We start from the raw sequence: 19349 nt of genomic DNA, 5'->3' as shown, positions 1-19349 counted from the left end.
GGCGGGCCGCCCCTCCTCCCCGGCTCCCTCCTGCCAGTCCGTGGAGTGCGCACCGCCTCTCCACCCTTGCTGCCCTCTTCCGTGGGCCTCTCGTCTGCGCTTGGCTCCAGAGACTCCATTCTGCTAGTCTCCTGTCAGTTTTCTGGGTTATTTAGGCAGGTGTAGGTGGAATCTAAGTGATCATCAGGATGCGCGGTGAGCCCAGCGTCCTCCTACGCCGCCATCTTCCCCGAAGGACCCCTGATTTCATTTATTAATTTAAATGAATTTTGGTGGGTTTTAGGGTTTTCTGTAAATTATATCATGTCATCTGAAAATAGTGACAGTCTTACTTCTTCCTTTCTGAATGGATGCCTTTTATTTCTTTTTTTGCCTAATTACTCTAGCTAGGACTTCCAGTAGTAAGTTGTTGAATAAAAGTAGTGAATGTGGGAATTCTTATCTTGGTCATAATCTTTATTATTGAGTATAAAGTTGGTGTGGGCTGGTGATATATAGGCTTTATCACATTGAGGTGTGTTCCCTCTACATCCACTTTGTTGAGAGTTTCTTCATAAAAGATATTGAATTTTATCAAATGCTCTCTGTGCATTATAGAGATGATCACATAATTTTTATCCTTCATTTTATTAATGTGTTGTATCATAATGATTTGTGGATGTTGCAGTATCCTTGTATCCCTGGGATGAGTCCTACTCTCTTTTTTCTTGGTGAATCTAAAGGTTTGTCAATTTTGTTTATCTTTTCAATTTTGTTTATCTTTTGTTTGTCTTTTGTTTATAATTTTCAAAATTATGCTTTTAGATTTATTTATCTTTCTTATTGATATTTCTATTAATATTTTCTATTTTAAGCCTTTATTTCAGTTATTTCCATTCAATCTTTGTCATTTACTACCTTCTATTAACTTTAGGCTTTGTTCTTCATTTTCTAGCTAGTCTAACATGTCACAATGTATTGAGTACATTTACATTTAAAGTAATTATTGCTAGGAGTGTACTTATTGCCGTTTTGTTGGTTGTTTTCCCAGTGTATTGTAATTCCTTTTGTCCTTTCTTCTTTTGCTCTATTCCTTCATGATTTGATTATTTTCTGCAGAGTATGCCTAGATTCCTTTCTCTTTAATTTTTGTGCATCTACCAAAAGTTTTTCCTTTGTGGTTACTACAAGGATTCCATAAAACAACTTATAACAGTCTACTTTAATTTGAAAAGAACTTAACTTTGATTGTATTCTAAATACAATCTTTTCACTCCCCCCATGTTTATATTTTTGATGTCACAATTTCCATGTTTTGTGGATTATTTTTTTCCTTCTTTCTTTCTTTTTTAAAATTTGTTTATGTCTATGTATTTATTTTGAGAGAGAGACAGAACATGAGTGGGTTAGGGGCAGAGAGAGAGGGAAACACAGAATCTGAAGCAGGCTCCAGGCTTCGAGCTGTCAGCACAGAGCCCAATGTGGGACTCAAACCCAAAAACCGTGAGATTGTGACCCGAGCTGAAGTTGGACACTTATCCAACTGAGCCACCCAGGTGCCCCATGTATTCTTTAATAAATTATTGTAGTCATACTTATTTTTACTTCTGTTGCCTCTTAAACTTGTTACTAAGTTTATAATTGACTTTACAACATTAGATTATTTTGAATTTTACTATATATTTACCTTTATCAATGATATTTATACTCTATATGTTTTCCTGTTACTAATTAGCACCCTTTACCTCAACTTAAAGAGTTCCCATTAACAGTTCTTGTAATGCTGGTCTAGTGGTGATTAACTTCTTTGGCTTTTGCTTGTCTGGAAAACTTTGTATCTCTCTATGCACCAAGTTCTTTTTCTCTTGCTGCTTTTTAGATTCTCTCCCTGTCTTTTAACTTTTGACATTTTAACTATAACGTGCATTGGTGTGGGTTTCTTTGAGTTCATCTTATTTGCAACCTATAGACTTCCTGAATCTGTATGCCTAGTTCTTCCCCCAGGATAGGGAAATATTCAGTCATTATTTCTTCAAAGAAGATTTCTGCTCCTTTTTCTCTTCTTCTGAACATCCTACAGGGTACATGTTTGTCTGCTGAGGGTGTCCCGTCAGGCCCCATCATACTCTTTTTAATTCTTTTTTCTTTGTGCTGCTTTGATTGGGTGAGTTCCCCCAGCCTGTCTTTAAGTTTACTGATCCTTTCTTCATCTTCCTCTAGTCTGCTGTTGAAACTCTTTGTTGTATTTTTCAGTACAATTATTGTATTCCTCAGCTCTAAGATTTCTACTTGGTACTTTCTTATATTTTCTATCTCCATTGAAATTCTCCCTGTGCTTATTTGTTCTTCTCCCAAGCTTAGTGAGCATATTTACAACCATTATTTTGAACTCTTTATCAGGTAAAGCATTTATTTTCAAGTCATTAAAGTTTTTTTCTGAGGTTTTATCTTGTTCTTTCATTTTTAATATATTCCTCAGTTTCTTAATTTTCCTTGCCCCTCTGTGTTGGTTTCTGTACATTAGAAAAAGCAGTCACCTCTGTTAGTCTTGAAGGAATGGGCTTACTTAGGAGATAATCATTACTCTTCAACCCTAGCGTAGTTCGTATCTTGTGCTTGTCTAATCAGTCAGCTTTATTTTTATTAATTCCCAGTAGTTGAATGTGTCAAGACCTGTCCGTGTCCCAAAGGGGAGGATCTCAGTCAGCACCTAGATTCAGGCTGATTGGAAGACTGGCTCACAAGCAGCAATGTTTAAAGTATGCAAATATACCTCTTTCAAGAGAAGACTGGGTTGTGTCTGTTCCTTCTATACTGACCAATGGAGTGTTAGCCAGTTAAGAACTGTTTTTTGGGGCACCTGGCTGGCTCAGTTGGTTGAACATCTGACTTCAGCTCAGGTCATCGCATCAAAGCTTCACGTCGAGCTCTGTGCTGACAGTGCAGAGCCTGCTTGGGATTCTCTCTCTTTCACTTTCTCTGTGCCCCTCCTCCACTCACGATTTCTCTCTCTCTCAAAAATAAATAAATAAACTTAAAAAAAAAAGAAACATTTCTTTATCTGTCATCATCTCTTTGAATTCATGAATACAAGCTCTGCTGGCCATAAGAGGCAGGAAATCAAGGGGAAATACCTGGGCATCAAACACAAATGCCAGAGCATCAGATGCAAAAACTGGGCAAGAGATGTGTGTATAGCTCTCTTCTAGCAGATACCAGCACTCTAGAGTGCAGCAAAGAAATAGTTGTAGTCCCTGGAGGTCTCTAACAAGGATTAGAGTTGGGCGTTACTTGTCTGTTTAATGAGAAGCCTGCCTCTCAGTCCTCAGGTGTGAAGACAGGCTGCTAGGGCTCTTTCACAGAAAAAGTATATTCTTTATTCTCCTGCCTCTCTGCAGCACCCTGGGGTGGTAGTCGGTTAAGAACACTTTCTCCGTCTGTTACAGTCCTGGGGGACCCACAGTCATAAGCAGAGCGCACCACCAGAGCCAGGCAATCTAGAGGTAAGTCCTGCCTGACAACCACAGAAGCGAGGGCACCATAAAAAAAGCATAAGCTCCTTTCCTAGAGATACCTTTGACCTAGAGCGAAGCCGAAGAAGATCACAAGGATGGCCTCCAGTGGCCTCTATCCCCAGAGAACACCTAAGTAGGCCCCTAGATGTGTGCCAAGCCACAAGTCTGCTCCTCAAGCCAAAATTCCGGGAAAGGCTGTCAGGCCTCTTTCGTAGAAAAAACTGAGTGTATAGTTCAGTCTGTATATACAGTGTGCCCTTGCGGTGGTGGCCAGCGCTGAACTTTTTGCAGTCCCATGGGAACCGTGAATACAAACCCCACGGACCATTAGATCAAAGAATGTCCCCTGGGTGGCAGCCACGAAATCCAGTGCACCGGACATAGAAGCTGGGGCACCAGATCTTTGTCCAGATTTCCCTCCAGGAGTTACCAGTGCCCTGCAGTGCAGCAGAAGGAGGACCTGAAGATAGTGCCTATTCTCCAAGTTCCCTGTAGAGGATTATGGTTGGCCCTCAGTTGTCTTTTTAATTAGAAGTCTGCCCTCAGGCCACAGCAACAAAGATTAATCAGATTGGCCTTTTCCAGAGAAAGGTGGGTGCTTCAGTCTGGGCACTCTCCTGTGCCTTGGGGGTGGTGGCCTGTTAATAAGTCTTTCTTTATTTGTTACAGTCCTGTAGGACCCACTAGCCACTACAGCCATGTGATCTAGGGGTATCTCCTTGGTGGTGGCTGCAAAATTCAGAGAGTGTCTGAGGAGGGTCTAAGCTCCTTTCCTGGAGGTACCAGGGAGCAATTAGCAAATTGTGCCAATGAGGCAAAAGGAGAGCATAAAGATGGTGACTGCTGGTCTCTGTCTTTGAGGAGAGTTTTACTAAGCCCCTAGATGTGTTTTACATTAAATGCTTACCCCTCAGAGCGGAGCCTTAAGGTAGGCAAATAAGTCTCTTTCACAGAAAGTCTGGGCACTTTTCAGGTGGCTTCCTCTATGGTGGACCCTGGGGTGGGTGAGTGCCTGTGGACCCTTTAAGAGCTGTTTCTCACTTAGCTGTAGCTTGTGGGTCCTTGTGGACACAAGCCCTGTTGGCTTTCAAAGCTAGATGCTTTGGGGGCTTGTCTGTCAGGTGTAGATATTAAAATCAGGGTGCCAGATGTAAGGCTCAGACACTTCACTCCTCAGGGAGAAGCTTGGGGTTTTGAATTCCCTCCCAATTGTGGGTCATCATGCTGGGGATGAGGTTTAGTGTCAGATCGTATCTCAGTTTCTTCCATCTACTTTGATGTGAGCTTTTTCTCATTTGCCCAGTGTGTAGGAATCACTCAGTTATTTTTTGGAGAGGTTTTTTTTTCTTTTGCCCCCACACAAAATTACTCTGTATGTAACTGTAGATTCATTCAGTGTGTCCAAGGGAAGTGGTGTGTTCAGGATCTCCTACCTCTCCATCTTGAACCACTTCCATAAAGAAAATATTTAATCGTGTTTATGGTTGGCTTATGGAAATGGTAGATCAGCTCAACTGGATCTGGATCTCACCAAGTTTATTCCAGAAGGGGCCTTATGAAGTTCTTGTGGAGAAGATGGGGAAATTGACCAGTCAGATGGTTTATGAGATTGTTTGAAACTTCGTTAAGTAAACTTACCCGAGTATCAGATTCAGGACTTTGTTCTCAAGCCTATTTCATTACTCCTTTGTGTTATCAGGTAGTTTAGTGATTTAGGGGAAACACAGTACAAATTCACAAGTGGGATTATTCAGGGGGTCATGATAGTGAATCTGCATTAGCACAGATTCATCATTCAAAAAGGATCCTCTGTTAAATCTAATAATGTGACATTTAGTAGTGATAACTATAAGATCCTGGGTATAAGTCAAAGGAATCAGATGTACAAGTACAGACAGATTAGAAAGAATTTTAAAAGTTGGTGAATATTTTAATCAATTTTGAGATCAGTTTGAGTCAAAACTATGACAGAACCACCACTACTGTTAATGAGACCACGCCCTGCATCGATAGAAATCTAAGGTAGAATGAGGCTGTTCTAAATTTTGCCAATCCCAGTGCTGATCAGACCATATATGAAATATTATGTTTGCTTCAGAGATGATATTCTAAAAGTGTAAAACATATTTTAGTATGCCCAGATGAGAGAAGAATATGGCAAAGGGATTCAAGCCTGTCATAATAATAATACCTACTTTAATTTTACCCCCTTTGTATACCTCTTGAAAACAAATCTCAGTGGACTGTTTTATTTAATTAATGCCATTTTTAAAAATTATTATTAACAAGTCAGCTAACATACAGAGTAGTCTTGGCTTCAGGAGTAGATTCCCTTGATACATCACTTACATACAACACCCAATACTCCTCACTTGACAAGTGCCCTCCTCAATGCCCACCACCTATTTTTCCCATCCTCTCAACCCCCCACTTCCATCAACCCTCAGGTTCTATCTAAGGGCCTCGTATGATTTGCCTTCCTCTCTGTTTGTATCTTCTTTTTTCCTTCCCTTCCCCGATGGTCACCTGTAAAGTTTCTCAATTTCCACGTATGAGTGAAATAATATATCTGTCTTTCTCTGACTGACCTTCTGATTCCATCCACATTGTTGCAAATGGCAGGATTTCATTCTTTTTCGTCGCCAAGTAGTATTCCATTGTGTATACCATGTATATGGTATACCAGTATACCATGTCTTCATTATCCATTCATCAGTGATGGAAATTTGGGCTCTTTCCATAATTTGACTATTGTTGATAGTGCTGCTATCGTGTGGCCCTATGAATCAACCCTCCTGTGTCCTTTGAATAAATTCCTAGTAGTATAAGCACTGGATCATAGGGTAATTCAATTTTTAATTTTTTGAGGAGCCTCCACGCTGTTTTCCAGGGTGGCGCACCAATTTGCACACCCACCAAATGTGCAAGAGGGTTCCCCTTTCTCCATATCCTCGCCAACATCTGTTGTTTCCTGAGTTGTTAATTTTAGCCACTCTGGTATGAGGTGGTATCTCAGTGTGGTTTTGATCCGTATTTCCCTGATGATGAGCAATGTTGAGCATCTTTTCATGTGTCTGTTTGCCATCTGGATGTCTTATTTGGAAAAGTGTCTATTTGTATCTCCTGCCTGTTTCTTCACTGGATTATTTGTTTTTCAGGTGTTGAGTTTGGTAAGTTCTTTATAGATTTTGGATACTAGCCCTTTATCCAATATGTCATTTGCAAACATCTTCTCCCATTCTGTCGGCTGCCTTTTAGTTTTGTTGATTGTTTCCTTTGCTGTGTAGAAGCTTTTTATCTTGATGAGGTCCCGATAGTTCCGTTTTGCTTTTATTTCTCTTGCCTTTGGAAACATGTCAAGTAAGAAGTTTCTATGGCCAAGGTCAAAGAGGTTGCTGCCTTGTTTGCTCCTGTAGGATTTTGATGGATTCCTGTTTAACACTGACCTAACATTAGCATTTAGGTCCTTCATCCATTTTGAATTTATTTTTGTGTATGTTGTAAGAAAGTGGTCCAGTTTCTTTCTTCTGCATGTTGCTGTCCAGTTCTCCCAAGCACCGTTTGCTGAAGAAACTATCTCTTTTCCATTGGATACCCTTTCCTGCTTTGTCAAAGATTAGTTGGCCATAAATTTGTATGTCCATTTCTGGGTTCTCTTTTCTATTTCACTGGTCTGTGCGTCTGTTTTTGTGCCAGTACCATACTGTCTTTATGATTACAGCTATGTAATACAGGCTGAAGTCTGGGATTGTGATGCCTCCAGCTTTGGTTTTCTTTTTCCACATTACTTCAGCTATTCAGGATCTTTTGTGGTTGCATACAAATTTTAGGATTATTTCTTTTAGTTCTGTGAAGAATGCTGATGCCATTTAGATTGAGATGGCTAGAATGTGTAGATTGTTTTGGGTAATATCAACATTTTAACAATATTTGTTCTTCTAATCCATGAGCATGGAATGTTTCCATTTCTTTGTGTCTTCTTCAATGTCATTCATCAATTTTCTATAGTTTTCAGCAAACAGATCTTTTACCTCTTTGGTTAAGTTTATTCCTAGGTAATTTATGGTCCTTTGTGCAATTGAGAATGGGATCAATTCCTTTCTGTTGCTTCATTATTGGTGTACAGAAATGCAACAGATTTCTGTACATTGATTTTATATCCTGAAAATTTGCTGAATTCATGTATCAGCTCTACCAGTTTTTCGGTGGGGTGTCTCGGATTTTCCATGCAGAGTGTCATGTCATCTGCAAAGAGTGAAAATTTGACTTCTTGTCTGCCAATTTCGATACATTTTATTTTGCATTGTTGTCTGAATGTTGAGGCTAGGAGTTCTAATACCATGTTAAACAACAGGGGTGACAGTGGATATCCCTGTCATGTTCCTGATCTCAGGGGCAAAGCTCTCAGTTTTTCCCCATTGTGGATTGTATTAGCTGTGGGCCTTTCATATATGGCTTTTATGATGTTAAGGTATGTTCCTTCTATCCTTACTTTCTTGAGTGTTTTTATTACAAAAGGATGCTGTATTTTGTCCAATGCTTTTTCTGCATCTATTCACAGGAGCATATGGTTCTTATCTTTTTCTCTGTTAATGTGATGTATGACGTTGATTGATTTGTGAATATTGAACCAGACCTACAGCCCAGGAATGAATCCCAGTTGATTATGATGAATAATTGTTTTAATACACTGTTGAAGTTAATTTGCTAGTATCTTGATGAGAATTTTTGCATCCATGTTCATCGGGGATATTGACCTGTAATTCTGCTTTTCAGTGGGGCCTTTGTCTGGTTTGGGCGTCAAGGTAATGCTGGCTTCATAGAATGAGTCTGGAGGATTTCCTTCCATTTCTATTTTTTGGAACAGCTTGAGATAAGGTCTTAACTCCGCTTTAAATGTCTGGTAGAATTCCCCTAGGAAGCAATCTAACCCCGGACTCCTACTTGTTGGGAGATTTTTGATAACCAGTTCAATTTCTTCACTGCTTATGGGTCTGTTCAAATTTTCTATGTCTTCCCATTTGAATTTTGGTAGTGGGTGAGTTTCTAGGAATTTGTCCACTTCTTCCAGATTGTCCAGTTTGTTGGCATGTAATTTTTCATAATGTTCTTCAATAATTGTATTTGTGTGGTGTTGGTTGTGATCTCTCCTCCTTCATTCGTAATTTTATCTGTTTGGGTCCTTTCTCTTTTCTTTTTGAGAAGTCAGGCTACAGGGTTATCGATTTTGTTTATTCTTTCAAAAAATCAACTCTTACATTCATTAATCCATTCCAATGTTTTTTTTGTTTTTTAAGGTTTTTTTTTGGATTGTATACTGTTTATTTCTGCTCTAATCTTTATTATTTCTCTCCTTCTTCTGGCTTTGGGCTTTCATTGCTGCTGCCTTTCTAGTTCCTTTAGGTGTGAGGTTAGGTTGTATATTTAGGACCTTTCTTGCTTCTTGAAATAGGCCTGAACTGCAGTGTATTTTCCTCTTAGGACTGCCTTTGTTGCATCCCAAAGAGTGTGAACTGTCATATTTTCATTTTCATTTACCTGCATATATTTTTTAAATTTTTGTTTAATTTCCTGGTTGATCCATTCATTCTTCAGTAGGAGGTCCTTTAACCTTCACGCATTTGGGGGCTTTCCAATTTTTTTCTTGTGGTTGATTTCAAGCTTCATAACATTGTGATCCGAAAATGTGCATGGTATGATCTCAGTCCTTTTATATATTCTGTTTTGTGACCCAGTATGTGATCTATTTTGGAGAATGTCCAAGTGGTCCATCTGGTCCAATGTGTCCTTCAGAGCCATTGTTTCCTTATTGATTTTCTGCCTAGATGATATGTCCATTGCTGTAAGTGGAGTACTAAAGTCCCCCTCAAACATGGTATTATTATCTATACATTTATTTATGTTTGTAATTACACGATTTATATTTGGATGCTCTCACATTGGGGACATAGATTTTTACAACTGTTATCTCTTCTTGATGAATAGACCCCTTAATTATGATGAAATGCTATTTTTCATCTCCTATTACAGTCTTTCTTTTAAAATCTGGTTTGTCTGGTATAAGTGTGGCTACTCCGGCTTTCTTTTGCCATCTAGTACCATGACACAAGGTTTTCCATCCCCTCACTTTCAATCTGCAGTTGTCCTCAGGACTAAAATGAGTCTCTTGTAGGCAGCATGTAAATGGATCTTTTTTTTTTTTTAACCCGTGGTGAAACCCTATGTCTTTTCATTGGAGTATTTAGTCCATTTACATCAGAGTGATTATTGAAAGATACGAAATCAGTGTCATTGTGTTACCTGTAGGTTTCGTGCTTGTGGTGATGTCTCTGGTCCTTTGTAGTCTTTGCTGCTTTCCACTCACAGAGTCTCCCTTAGAATCTCCTGCAGGGTTGGTTTAGTGGTCATGAACTCCTTTAGTTTTGTTTTTTGTTTTTTTTTTTGTCTGGGAAAGCCTTTATGTCTCCTTCAATTATAATGACAGCCTTGCCAGATAATTGATTCTTGGCTGCATATTTTTCCTATTCAGCACATTTAATGTTTCCTACCCTCCCTCCTGGCCTGCCAAGTTTCAGTGGATAGGTCTGTTACTGCCCTTACATGTCTACCCTGGCTCTCATTTCTTCCTGGAATTTCTTTTCAGGAGAATTCTTCCATCTTATCATTTTGGCCTGGTTTCTGTCCTTATGTGTTTTAATAGTTTGTTATATGTCCTGCACCTGTGAGGACTACTGTATTTAAAAGGGGTCATACACTGTCCAGGGCCTGGCACTTCAGGAATTGTATTTGGAGTGTGTTGCATGCACTCCTTTGTTGTGTATTTGGTTGCTGTAACCCACCAAACAGTCTTCTATAAGGCTCCTCCTTGCTTGCAGTGGTGGATAGTTTAGACCCTCCACCAGGGGTGCTTTGATTTTTCATTGAAGTATCCCTAGAAAGATGAGAGGGCAGGGGACCTAATCCCATACAAAGAAAAAAAAATGAAAGGTCTAAAAAAAGGACCAAGTAGAGAATCAAAGAAGCTATAAGGCTTAATCCAGAGAGAAAGAAAGGAAAATAAGGAAGAAGGAGATATAGAAAAACTGTAAAAAAATAAAGTATAAATGCTTGACTAAACAGATAAACAAACAAAGCAGAAAAATAGAGAAAAGACAAAATATATATATTTATAAGAATTGACCAAAAATCAAATCAGAAACTAAGAGCTGATTCCAAAGGAAAAAAAAGAAGATGGTTGAAAGAAATGATGAGAAAAGACAAGAGATGGAAAGAAAAGGAAAGACGAAAAGAAAAGAAAAAAGGGCAACAGACTAACATACACAACTGCAGGACAGTTGTCTGTTGGTGTCTGGGACCCACGGCTGTGCTGGTCCGGAGAAGAGGTCATCTGTTTCACTCAGTGTCAGTTCTGCTCCAGTAGATGAGCAGTTTCCGGGCACACAGGGGTGGGGCTTCATGTAAGCAGATCATGACTGTGCTGGGGTCTTTTTCCCTGAAGCCCCACCATGTTGGTGATGGGGAAGAAAATGACGACACCCCAGTCTCAACCACACTGTTCAGGCAGGCCTCACACAGTAGCGCAGGCAGGTGGCTTGTCTTGCTCCACAGTTCTCCCACACTTCTAGGTGCTCAGCTGGGATTCAAAACCCGATATAGTAATGGATCCTGCACCATAGGCACTTGGTTCTGGGGTAGTGCCATTCTGCACTGCTAATATGGCTGACGACTGCAGGGTCTTTTGTCTTTGAGGGTGCAATATATCCCACAGTATTCGACGGAGGGGACTGTTCTCTCCTAGTGTGCCCCTGAGATTGCCACTGCTCTCCTCCTCCCCAGGCACATGCACGTGACGGTGGCTTTGGTCCAGAGAATGGCACACACTTTTGAAAACTCTGATCTTCAGCTCCTTTGGCTGTTTTCAAAGTAGAGACTGGCACTCTCCATATTTCCTATTCCCCAGTCCATGATCTGGAGGTTTTTCTCTTGTCCTAACTTGCGTCAGGGCAATCCACAGCTTCTCTTTCTCTCCCTTTTTTCTCTCTATGGATCCCTGCCTCCCACGCCCATGCTGTTTCATCTCCCCCAGTTTGCATACAAGCACCTCTGTCTCACCAAGCTGTCTCCCTCCACCTATGCAGATTTTTCTGTCACTCCGCAGATAGATTTCCAAGTGTTCTGACCCCAATACAGCTGTGTTTCCGGGATGAGGGAAATCCTCGAACCCTTACTTCTCCACCATCTTAACTCCTAATTGATATCATTTGAAACACTAGAATAACCAGTGCTGTTCTGAAATCAGACCCCCAGGGTTCAAATCTCTCCTTTACAATTTTACGGGTAATTTACTGAGTACTTTAAGACTCAATTCTTGCAAATCCAAAGAGTGAAGCTTGCCCAAGATTGTTAAATGACACACATCTTGATGTCTCATGATGAAATTCATCCAAGGATAAAGAGAAAATAATCTAAATCTTCAAAAAGTCATGGGGGGAAAAAACTACACGGTCACTCAAAAGGAAAAAAACTAAATGAGCTTTTTAGTCTCAACCTTGGAAGCTTCAAAAATGTGGAGGGAAAAATCTATCCATGAGAGACATGGGCTGTAGGCCAAAAATCTATATCTAGAGAAGGTATCATATACAAATTTTTGTTAAAGAAAAACATCAGTATGTACAAGGATTCAAAGGGTATGATCCACATAACAAGTCAGCTTAAACTACTAGAAACTTTCTCTAATCAAACAAGAAGAAAATGATCAGTGTACTTAAAAAAGATGAAGATGATAATTAATACTTGGTATGCGTGTGTGTGTATGTGTGTGTGTTTTGGAACTTGGGTTCATGCATTGTACAAGGTTTGTAATAGAATAATTTTATGGGAAAAACCCAATACTGGTCTGGTATTAAAGTCCTAAATTATCTCTATGTCATCAAATGAAAAGGGGAAACTTTTCTGGAAAATATTATACATAAATGTGTTGTAACAACATAACACTTAAATATATGTCAAAAATATTCCGTATATAAGAATATCTCAGTAAAATGCAATTATATTATACCTCAATTAAAATATGACATTTTGGTGTTTAAAAAGAATTGAACTATGGTTGCATTAAATGTTCGTTTTTATTGAAAAAATATATATATTGGGGACATAAATGACATATTGTTAAACAATTGATATATATGATATATACCATTATAGTATGACATACTGTATGATAGTTTTAAACACTTCATCTATATGACAAGTGTCATATATATTGTGAAATATATATGACATCTTTAACACACCTCATATATATGATATATGTCATACATATTATGACATATGTATGACATAATTTAAAACCATTCCTTCTCCAATTAAAATTAGAATTAACAATATGGTGCCTGGGTGGCTTAGTTGTTAAGCATCTGACTTCGACTCAGGTCATTATCTCACAGTTGGTGAGTTCAAGTTCCACGTTAGGTGAGCTCGTTGCCCCACTTTGGGTGAGCCAGTGCCCGGCTTCAGGTAAAACCACGAGCCCCAGGTGAGCCCAGCTTCTCTCTCTCTTTCTCTCTCTCTCTCTTTTACTCTCTCTGCTCTTCACTCACTTGCACCACCTCTCTCTCTAAAACAAAGTTAAAAAAAATAACATTCAAATGTTTTCCACAATCTTAAGTATTTGGATATTGAAAAATAGTCCTCGTTTATTTCTCTGATTAAATGAAGAAGAGAACTTTCCTCAGTGATTGGTTTGAGGGGTTAAGAAGAATGTAATTTTTCTGTATAATGTGATGAATGGAAAATTTTTGTGTTTCTCTATACGTCTCACATTATTTACAATTAACAGAAAAATAAATTAATGAATGTTAATCTAAAAAAATCTATCTTCCTACATTGAGTTGGTCTGAGAAGAAAAGATAGGGCTCTGATTTCTGATGAGAACAGAAAAGAAAATAAAAAGTTGGATGACCTGAGAAATAAAATCAATACCTTCATCTCTCAACCAAGTTCCTCATGTAATCAACCATGCTGAGGATACACATACTCAAGGAGAATCCTTTAAAAAGATCTATCAAGTTTTATTCCTCGATCTTCATACAATTTTATATCTCATAAGTCCCAAAAGGTACAATTTTAACTTGATTAGCAATGACTTCATCACATATCCCAGTAATCCATATTTCCAACACTTCTTGTCCTAGAAAACCTGATGCAATGAGTGAAATTATGCTAATAAGAGGGTAAATTTTCCAGTGAAACAATTAATTTCTAATAAGATTTTTTCTTAAGATAAAAGATTATTTATACTGTTGTTTGTATTTGTTTTTTTATTGCAAGAGAAACGTTGTGATTTTCCAGAAATAAAACATGGACTACTACACAATGAATATAACTATAGACGAGACTTTCCAGTATCTGTAGGAAAAAAATATTACTATTCCTGTAACCACAATTTCGTGACAGATAAAAAACAGAACGGGGGATATATTCATTGCACACAAGAAGGATGGTCACCAGCAGTACCGTGCCGCAGTAAGTCAACCTTGTTATAATTGTATACGTGTAAATATTTCAAAGAGTGGTGTGGGAAGACACATAAGTGAGTACAGTTAAGCCTAATATGACAAAAAGAAGGCCAAGGGATGAGTTTTCTGAGCAAAACGACCAATGTAAGTTTTTCCTTCTATGAGGAGCTCTTCATAAAAATCACCTTAGAATTAAAAATAGAGGCTTACGAAAATACCTATGTCATTTCCAAATATCTTCATTATAAAAACTGAAGATAAATAATTTAAATACTGATTTTCTTCTTTTGAAACGTTTGGAAGTAGCTTTAGTTTGTCTTAAGTTATAGGTTATTTTTGGATACTTATGCATGAAAATTTAAATTTTGGACAAATAATTTTTGATTTGCTATTATCGTTGAATCTAGGGTTTGACAAATTTGGTTTACTATTTTTATGATTATTAGGACAATGTCTTTTTAATTATTTGATAAATGGAGAATATCCATATCCAGCAAAAATGTATTTCCAAGGTGACTCTGTAAGTGTTAACTGCTATGCTGGCTACAGTCTTCAAAATGAGCAGACTGTAATGACCTGTACAGAAGATGGCTGGGCGCCCGCTCCCGAATGCCTTCCTCCTGGTAAGTAAATGGTCACTAGTCAGAAAACAGTCAAAGAACTACAGAGAAGGAACGTGTAAAGTAGGGTGACACCAGCAAGAGAACGAGGGGGATGTGGCAGAGAAGGAGGAAACTAGGCTTGCCTCATCCCATAAGGATAACTATCAAATCATCCTACATCAACCTGAAGACTGGCAGAACAAATTGTGCAACCAATCATAGAGAACAGTCCACATCAGAGAAGTAAGATGTACAGAGGTTCAGTTTTCCCTCCCAAACTGAGGAGAAACGGACTGTGTACCACTGAGGTAGGAAAGGAGTAGTGGTCACAGAGAAGGGTAAGAGACAGTCTGACACACAGAGGAGCAAACAGGTCAAACGAATCCCCAAACCAACTGGCTTGGAAAGTGAAAGGGCCCAAGCGTTGTGAGTTCCTGCAACCAGTGGGGCTTAAAGCCTAGGGTTTTAAAGGTCAGTGTACTGAGTTCTGAGAGAGTTCAAAGGGCGTTGGGGCTGTTCTTGGAGAAAAGGCAAGCAAAGAGCCTGTGGACATACAGCATGGAAACAGCAATCTGAAGAGCACTTGGAGCACACAGTGGGGAGATTATTCGCTCACCTGGGAGCATGTTGCAGAAAGGCAGCATTCACAGAGACCCACAGGAGCTGACAGGTGCCATTTCCCTCCCCTCCCCATTAGCATAAACACAGGGTCAACTGTGGGAATCTGTACAGGGCCCACACTTGCTATCTAACTTCTTACACCAAGCTTCACTTGCCCATGCTCCAATGGAACCATTCTTCCCAGTTATACTTGCCTCAGTCCCAGAGCAGGTAGCCCCAACCCCAAAACACCAGACGAAATCCCTGCCCACACCTCATCTCCCAACTTGGGGATCTTGGAAGCCTTGATTCCAGCAGCAGTGGTGAGAAGTCTCATGTCACAAGCAGACCAGAGTGCACCAAATTAAAACTCCCCACATTCAAGCCAGAGACCAACCACTGCCAACAAAGAGGCAAAGAGAGCCTCTGTAGATGAGGGGCATGAAGCACAAAGCGATCAGGGCACAAGAGCAGTGTGAACACAGCACACATTGGAGACACTCCCTGAAGTGCCAGGCCCTGGGGAACAGGGATCACAACACCTCAGGGCACGACAGAACCTCTTTTTCATAAGGCTATTACCCCAAAAATGGGGGAGGTAGCTGAATTTCCTACAGGCAGAAGTGGGCACAGAAACTTAAATGAGAAAACAGAAGAATTTGTCCCGAGTGAAAGAGCAGTAGAAGGCCAATGCCGGAGCTCTAAGCGAAACAGATATAAGTAACATGCTTAATAGAGAATTTAACATAATAACTATAATGATACTCACTGGACTTGAGAAAAATTCGAAGATATGAGTAAGACCCTAATACAGAGATAAGGAATAACATAGCAGAGAGAAAGGATTCAATAAACAAAACTAGAAACACACTTGATGGAATGAACAGCATAGTGGAAGAAGAAGAGGCATTAATTAATGACTTAGAAGACATAGTAATGAAAAGTAATCAAGCTGAACAGAAGGGAGAAAAAAGAATTATGCAAAGCACGATCGATTTAGGGAAGTCGGTGATGCCATCAAACATAACAACCTTCTTATTAGAGGTGCCCCAGAAGAAGAAGAAAGGAAAAGGGACCAGAAAATTTATTTGAAGAATAGCAGAAACGTTCCCTAATCTGGAAGGAGAAAACAGATATCCAGATACACGAGGAGGCACAAAGAATCCCCAACAAAATTAACAAAAGCAAACCCACACCAAGATATATGGTAACTAAACTGGCAGAACATAACAATATAGAAAACATTGTAAAAACAGCAAGAGAAAAAAAAAGACAGTCACATACAAGGGAAAACCCATACGGCAACTAAGGCAGTTTTCAGCACAAACTTTCCAAGCCAGAAGGAAGCGGCATGATATATTCAAAGTGATGAATGGGAAACATACTCTATCCAGTCAAGAATACTCTACCCAGCAAAGCCATTATTCAAAATAGAAGGAGAGATAAAGAGTTTCCCAGGCAAATAAAAACCAATGCAGGTCAAGACCATTAAATCAGCCTTGCAAGAAATATTAAAGGCGAATCTGAGTAGAAAGGAGAGATCAAAAGTGTCAGTATAAAGGTAGGAAACACAAAAGCAGTAAAAATGAATATTTCTGTAAAACAAATTTCTGTCAAGGAACTCACAAAATAAACGGATGTAAAATATGACACCACATACCTGAGGAAGAGAGAAGTAAATTTTGGGTTCAAAGTTAAATGACCACCAACTTAATACAGACTGCTATATGCAACACATGTTATATACAAACCCAATGATGACCACAAAGCAAAACCACAATAAATATGCAAGGAATAAAGATAAAGGTATCCAATATATCATTAAAAAATCATCTAACCATGAAAGAAGGACCAGAAATGATCAGAGAAAATCTTCAGAAACAACCCTAAATCAGGCAATAAAATAGCAATAAATGCATATCTATAAAAAAATTGCTTTGAATGTAAATATACTATATGCTCCAATGAAAAGACACAGGGTGACGGAATGAATAAAACAAGACCCATCTCTTTCCTACCTACAAAAAACCCCCCTCATTTTAGAGCAAAACACACCTGCAGGTTGAAAGTGGAGGGATGTAGAATATTTATTGTGCAAATGGATGTCAAAAGAAAGCAGGAGTGCCAATAATTATATTGGACAAAGTAGACTTTGAAACAAAGCATGTAATAAGAGACAAAGAAGGACACTATATAATAATAAAGGGGACAATCCAACAAGAAAAGGTAACGATTGTGAATATTTATGTACCCAACATGTGAGCTCCTCAATACATGAATGTTAATAACAAATAGCAAAGAATGACTCAATCATAATAAATAATAGTAGGGGATTTTAACACACCAATTACATTAATGGACAAGATCGTCTAAACCAAAAATCAACAAGGAAACAATGCCTTTAGACACGCTGGAACAGATATATTTAACAGATATATTCAGAACATTCCATCTTAAAACAGCCAAATGTACATGCTTTTCAAGTGTACATGGAACATTCTGCAGAATAAAACACATATTAGGCCACAAAACAAGTGTCAACAAATTGAAAAAGGTCTAAATCACACCATGCAACACATCTGAACACAATGCAATGAAACTAGGAGTCAGCCACAAGAAAAAATGTGAAGATCACAAATAGATGGAAGTTAAATAACATGCTAAGAATGAATGGGTCAACCAGAAAATAAAAGAAAAAAACAAAAAGGTACATGGAAACTAGTGAAAATGAAAACACAACTGTTCAAAACCTGTGGGATGCAGCAAAACCGATTCTAAGAGGGACGTTTATAGCAATACACATCTACTGAAGAAGCAAGAAAAAAAATCTAATAAACAACCTAACCTGATGACTAAGGAAGTTAGAAAAACAACAAACAAAAACCCAAAAAGCAGAAGGAAGGAAATAAAAAGGATTAGAGCATGTATCCGGTTTGAGCAATTCCCTGGCTGTCATTTCTTCCTGGAATTTCTTTTCAGGAGAATTTTGTTTCATCATTTTGGCCTGGCTTCTGTATTTTATGTGTTTTAGTAGTTTGATTTATGTCCTGCACCTTGAGAACTACTATATTAAAAAGGAGTCCTACACTGTGCAGGGCCTGGGACTTCAGGAAGTGTTTTTGGAGTGTGTTGCATGCACTGTGTTGTTGTTGCGCATTTGGCTGCACTATCCCACTAGACAGGTCTTCCTTACTCTTGGTGGTGGCTTGTTTAGACACCATCTTAGACATTCCACCATTTGGACATTCTACCAGGTGCTTTTATTTGTTCATTGAAGCAACTGTGGAAAGAAGGAAAAAGAACAGGACCTGATCCCATACAAAGAAAAATGGAAGAGGCAAAAAAAAAAAGACCAAGCAGAGAATCAAAGAAACTATAGGGCTTAATCCAGAAAGAGAGAAAGGCAAGTAAAGAAGAAGGAGATATAAAAAAGGTGTAAAAGAATAGAATTAAAATGCCTGATTGCACAGACAAACGAAGCAGAGAAAAAAAAAATATAGAAATATACAGAGACAGAGAGACAGAGAGAGAGAGAGAGAGATGAATTGACCAAACATCAGGGACGCCTGGGTGGTTCAGTCGGTTGAGCGTCCAATGTCAACTCAGGTCATGATCTCATGGTTTGTGAATTCGAGCCCCACATCGGGCTCTGTGCTGATAGCTCAGAGCCTGGAGCCTGCTTCAGATTCTGCGCCTCCCTCCCCTCTGCCCCTCCCCTGCTTATGCTCTGTCTCTCTCACTCTCAAAAGGAAACATTAAAAAAATTTTTTTTAATCAAATCAGAGAATATGAGCTTGATTCCAAAGGGAAAAAAAAAGGTTAATAAGAAAAACAAAGAAAAGCAAAGAAAACAAAGAAAAGGGCAACAAAGTAGCATACAAAACCACAGGACAGTAATCTGTTGATACTTGGGACCATCTCTGCTGGTCTGGAGGAGACGTTGTCTGGTTCATCCAGTGTGAGTCCTGCTCCAGTAGATAAGCAGTTGCCAGGCACAGCGGGGTAAGGTTTCCTGTCACCAGGCCCTACCTCCATTAGGAGCCACTGTCCTGTTCCTTGTAGACCCACCACGTTGGCAATGGGGAGAAAAATGGCAATACCCCAGTCTCTCCTCCCTGAACTGTGTTTTTCAAACC

At 39.1% G+C, this 19349-nt stretch overlaps 1 protein-coding gene across 4 annotated transcripts in view; it reads left to right on the top strand.

The window, feature by feature from the left end:
* CFH (complement factor H) overlaps positions 1-19349 on the top strand; it is a 111147-nt gene that overhangs the window by 52837 nt on the left and 38961 nt on the right. For 3 of the 4 annotated variants that reach the window (XM_058700273.1, XM_058700276.1, XM_058700272.1), the window contains 2 exons: positions 13824-14018; positions 14458-14634. In XM_058700273.1, coding sequence (XP_058556256.1) covers positions 13824-14018; positions 14458-14634 — 372 coding nt within the window. The remainder of the gene's footprint in view (positions 1-13823; positions 14019-14457; positions 14635-19349) is intronic. The other variant, XM_058700275.1, reaches the window with a different exon arrangement.

This window comes from Neofelis nebulosa, chromosome 15, assembly GCF_028018385.1.
Source record: "Neofelis nebulosa isolate mNeoNeb1 chromosome 15, mNeoNeb1.pri, whole genome shotgun sequence".
NCBI lineage: Eukaryota > Metazoa > Chordata > Mammalia > Carnivora > Felidae > Neofelis > Neofelis nebulosa.
The sequence above is the reverse complement of the archived record's forward strand: the minus strand, read 5'-3'. Positions and strand labels throughout refer to the sequence as shown.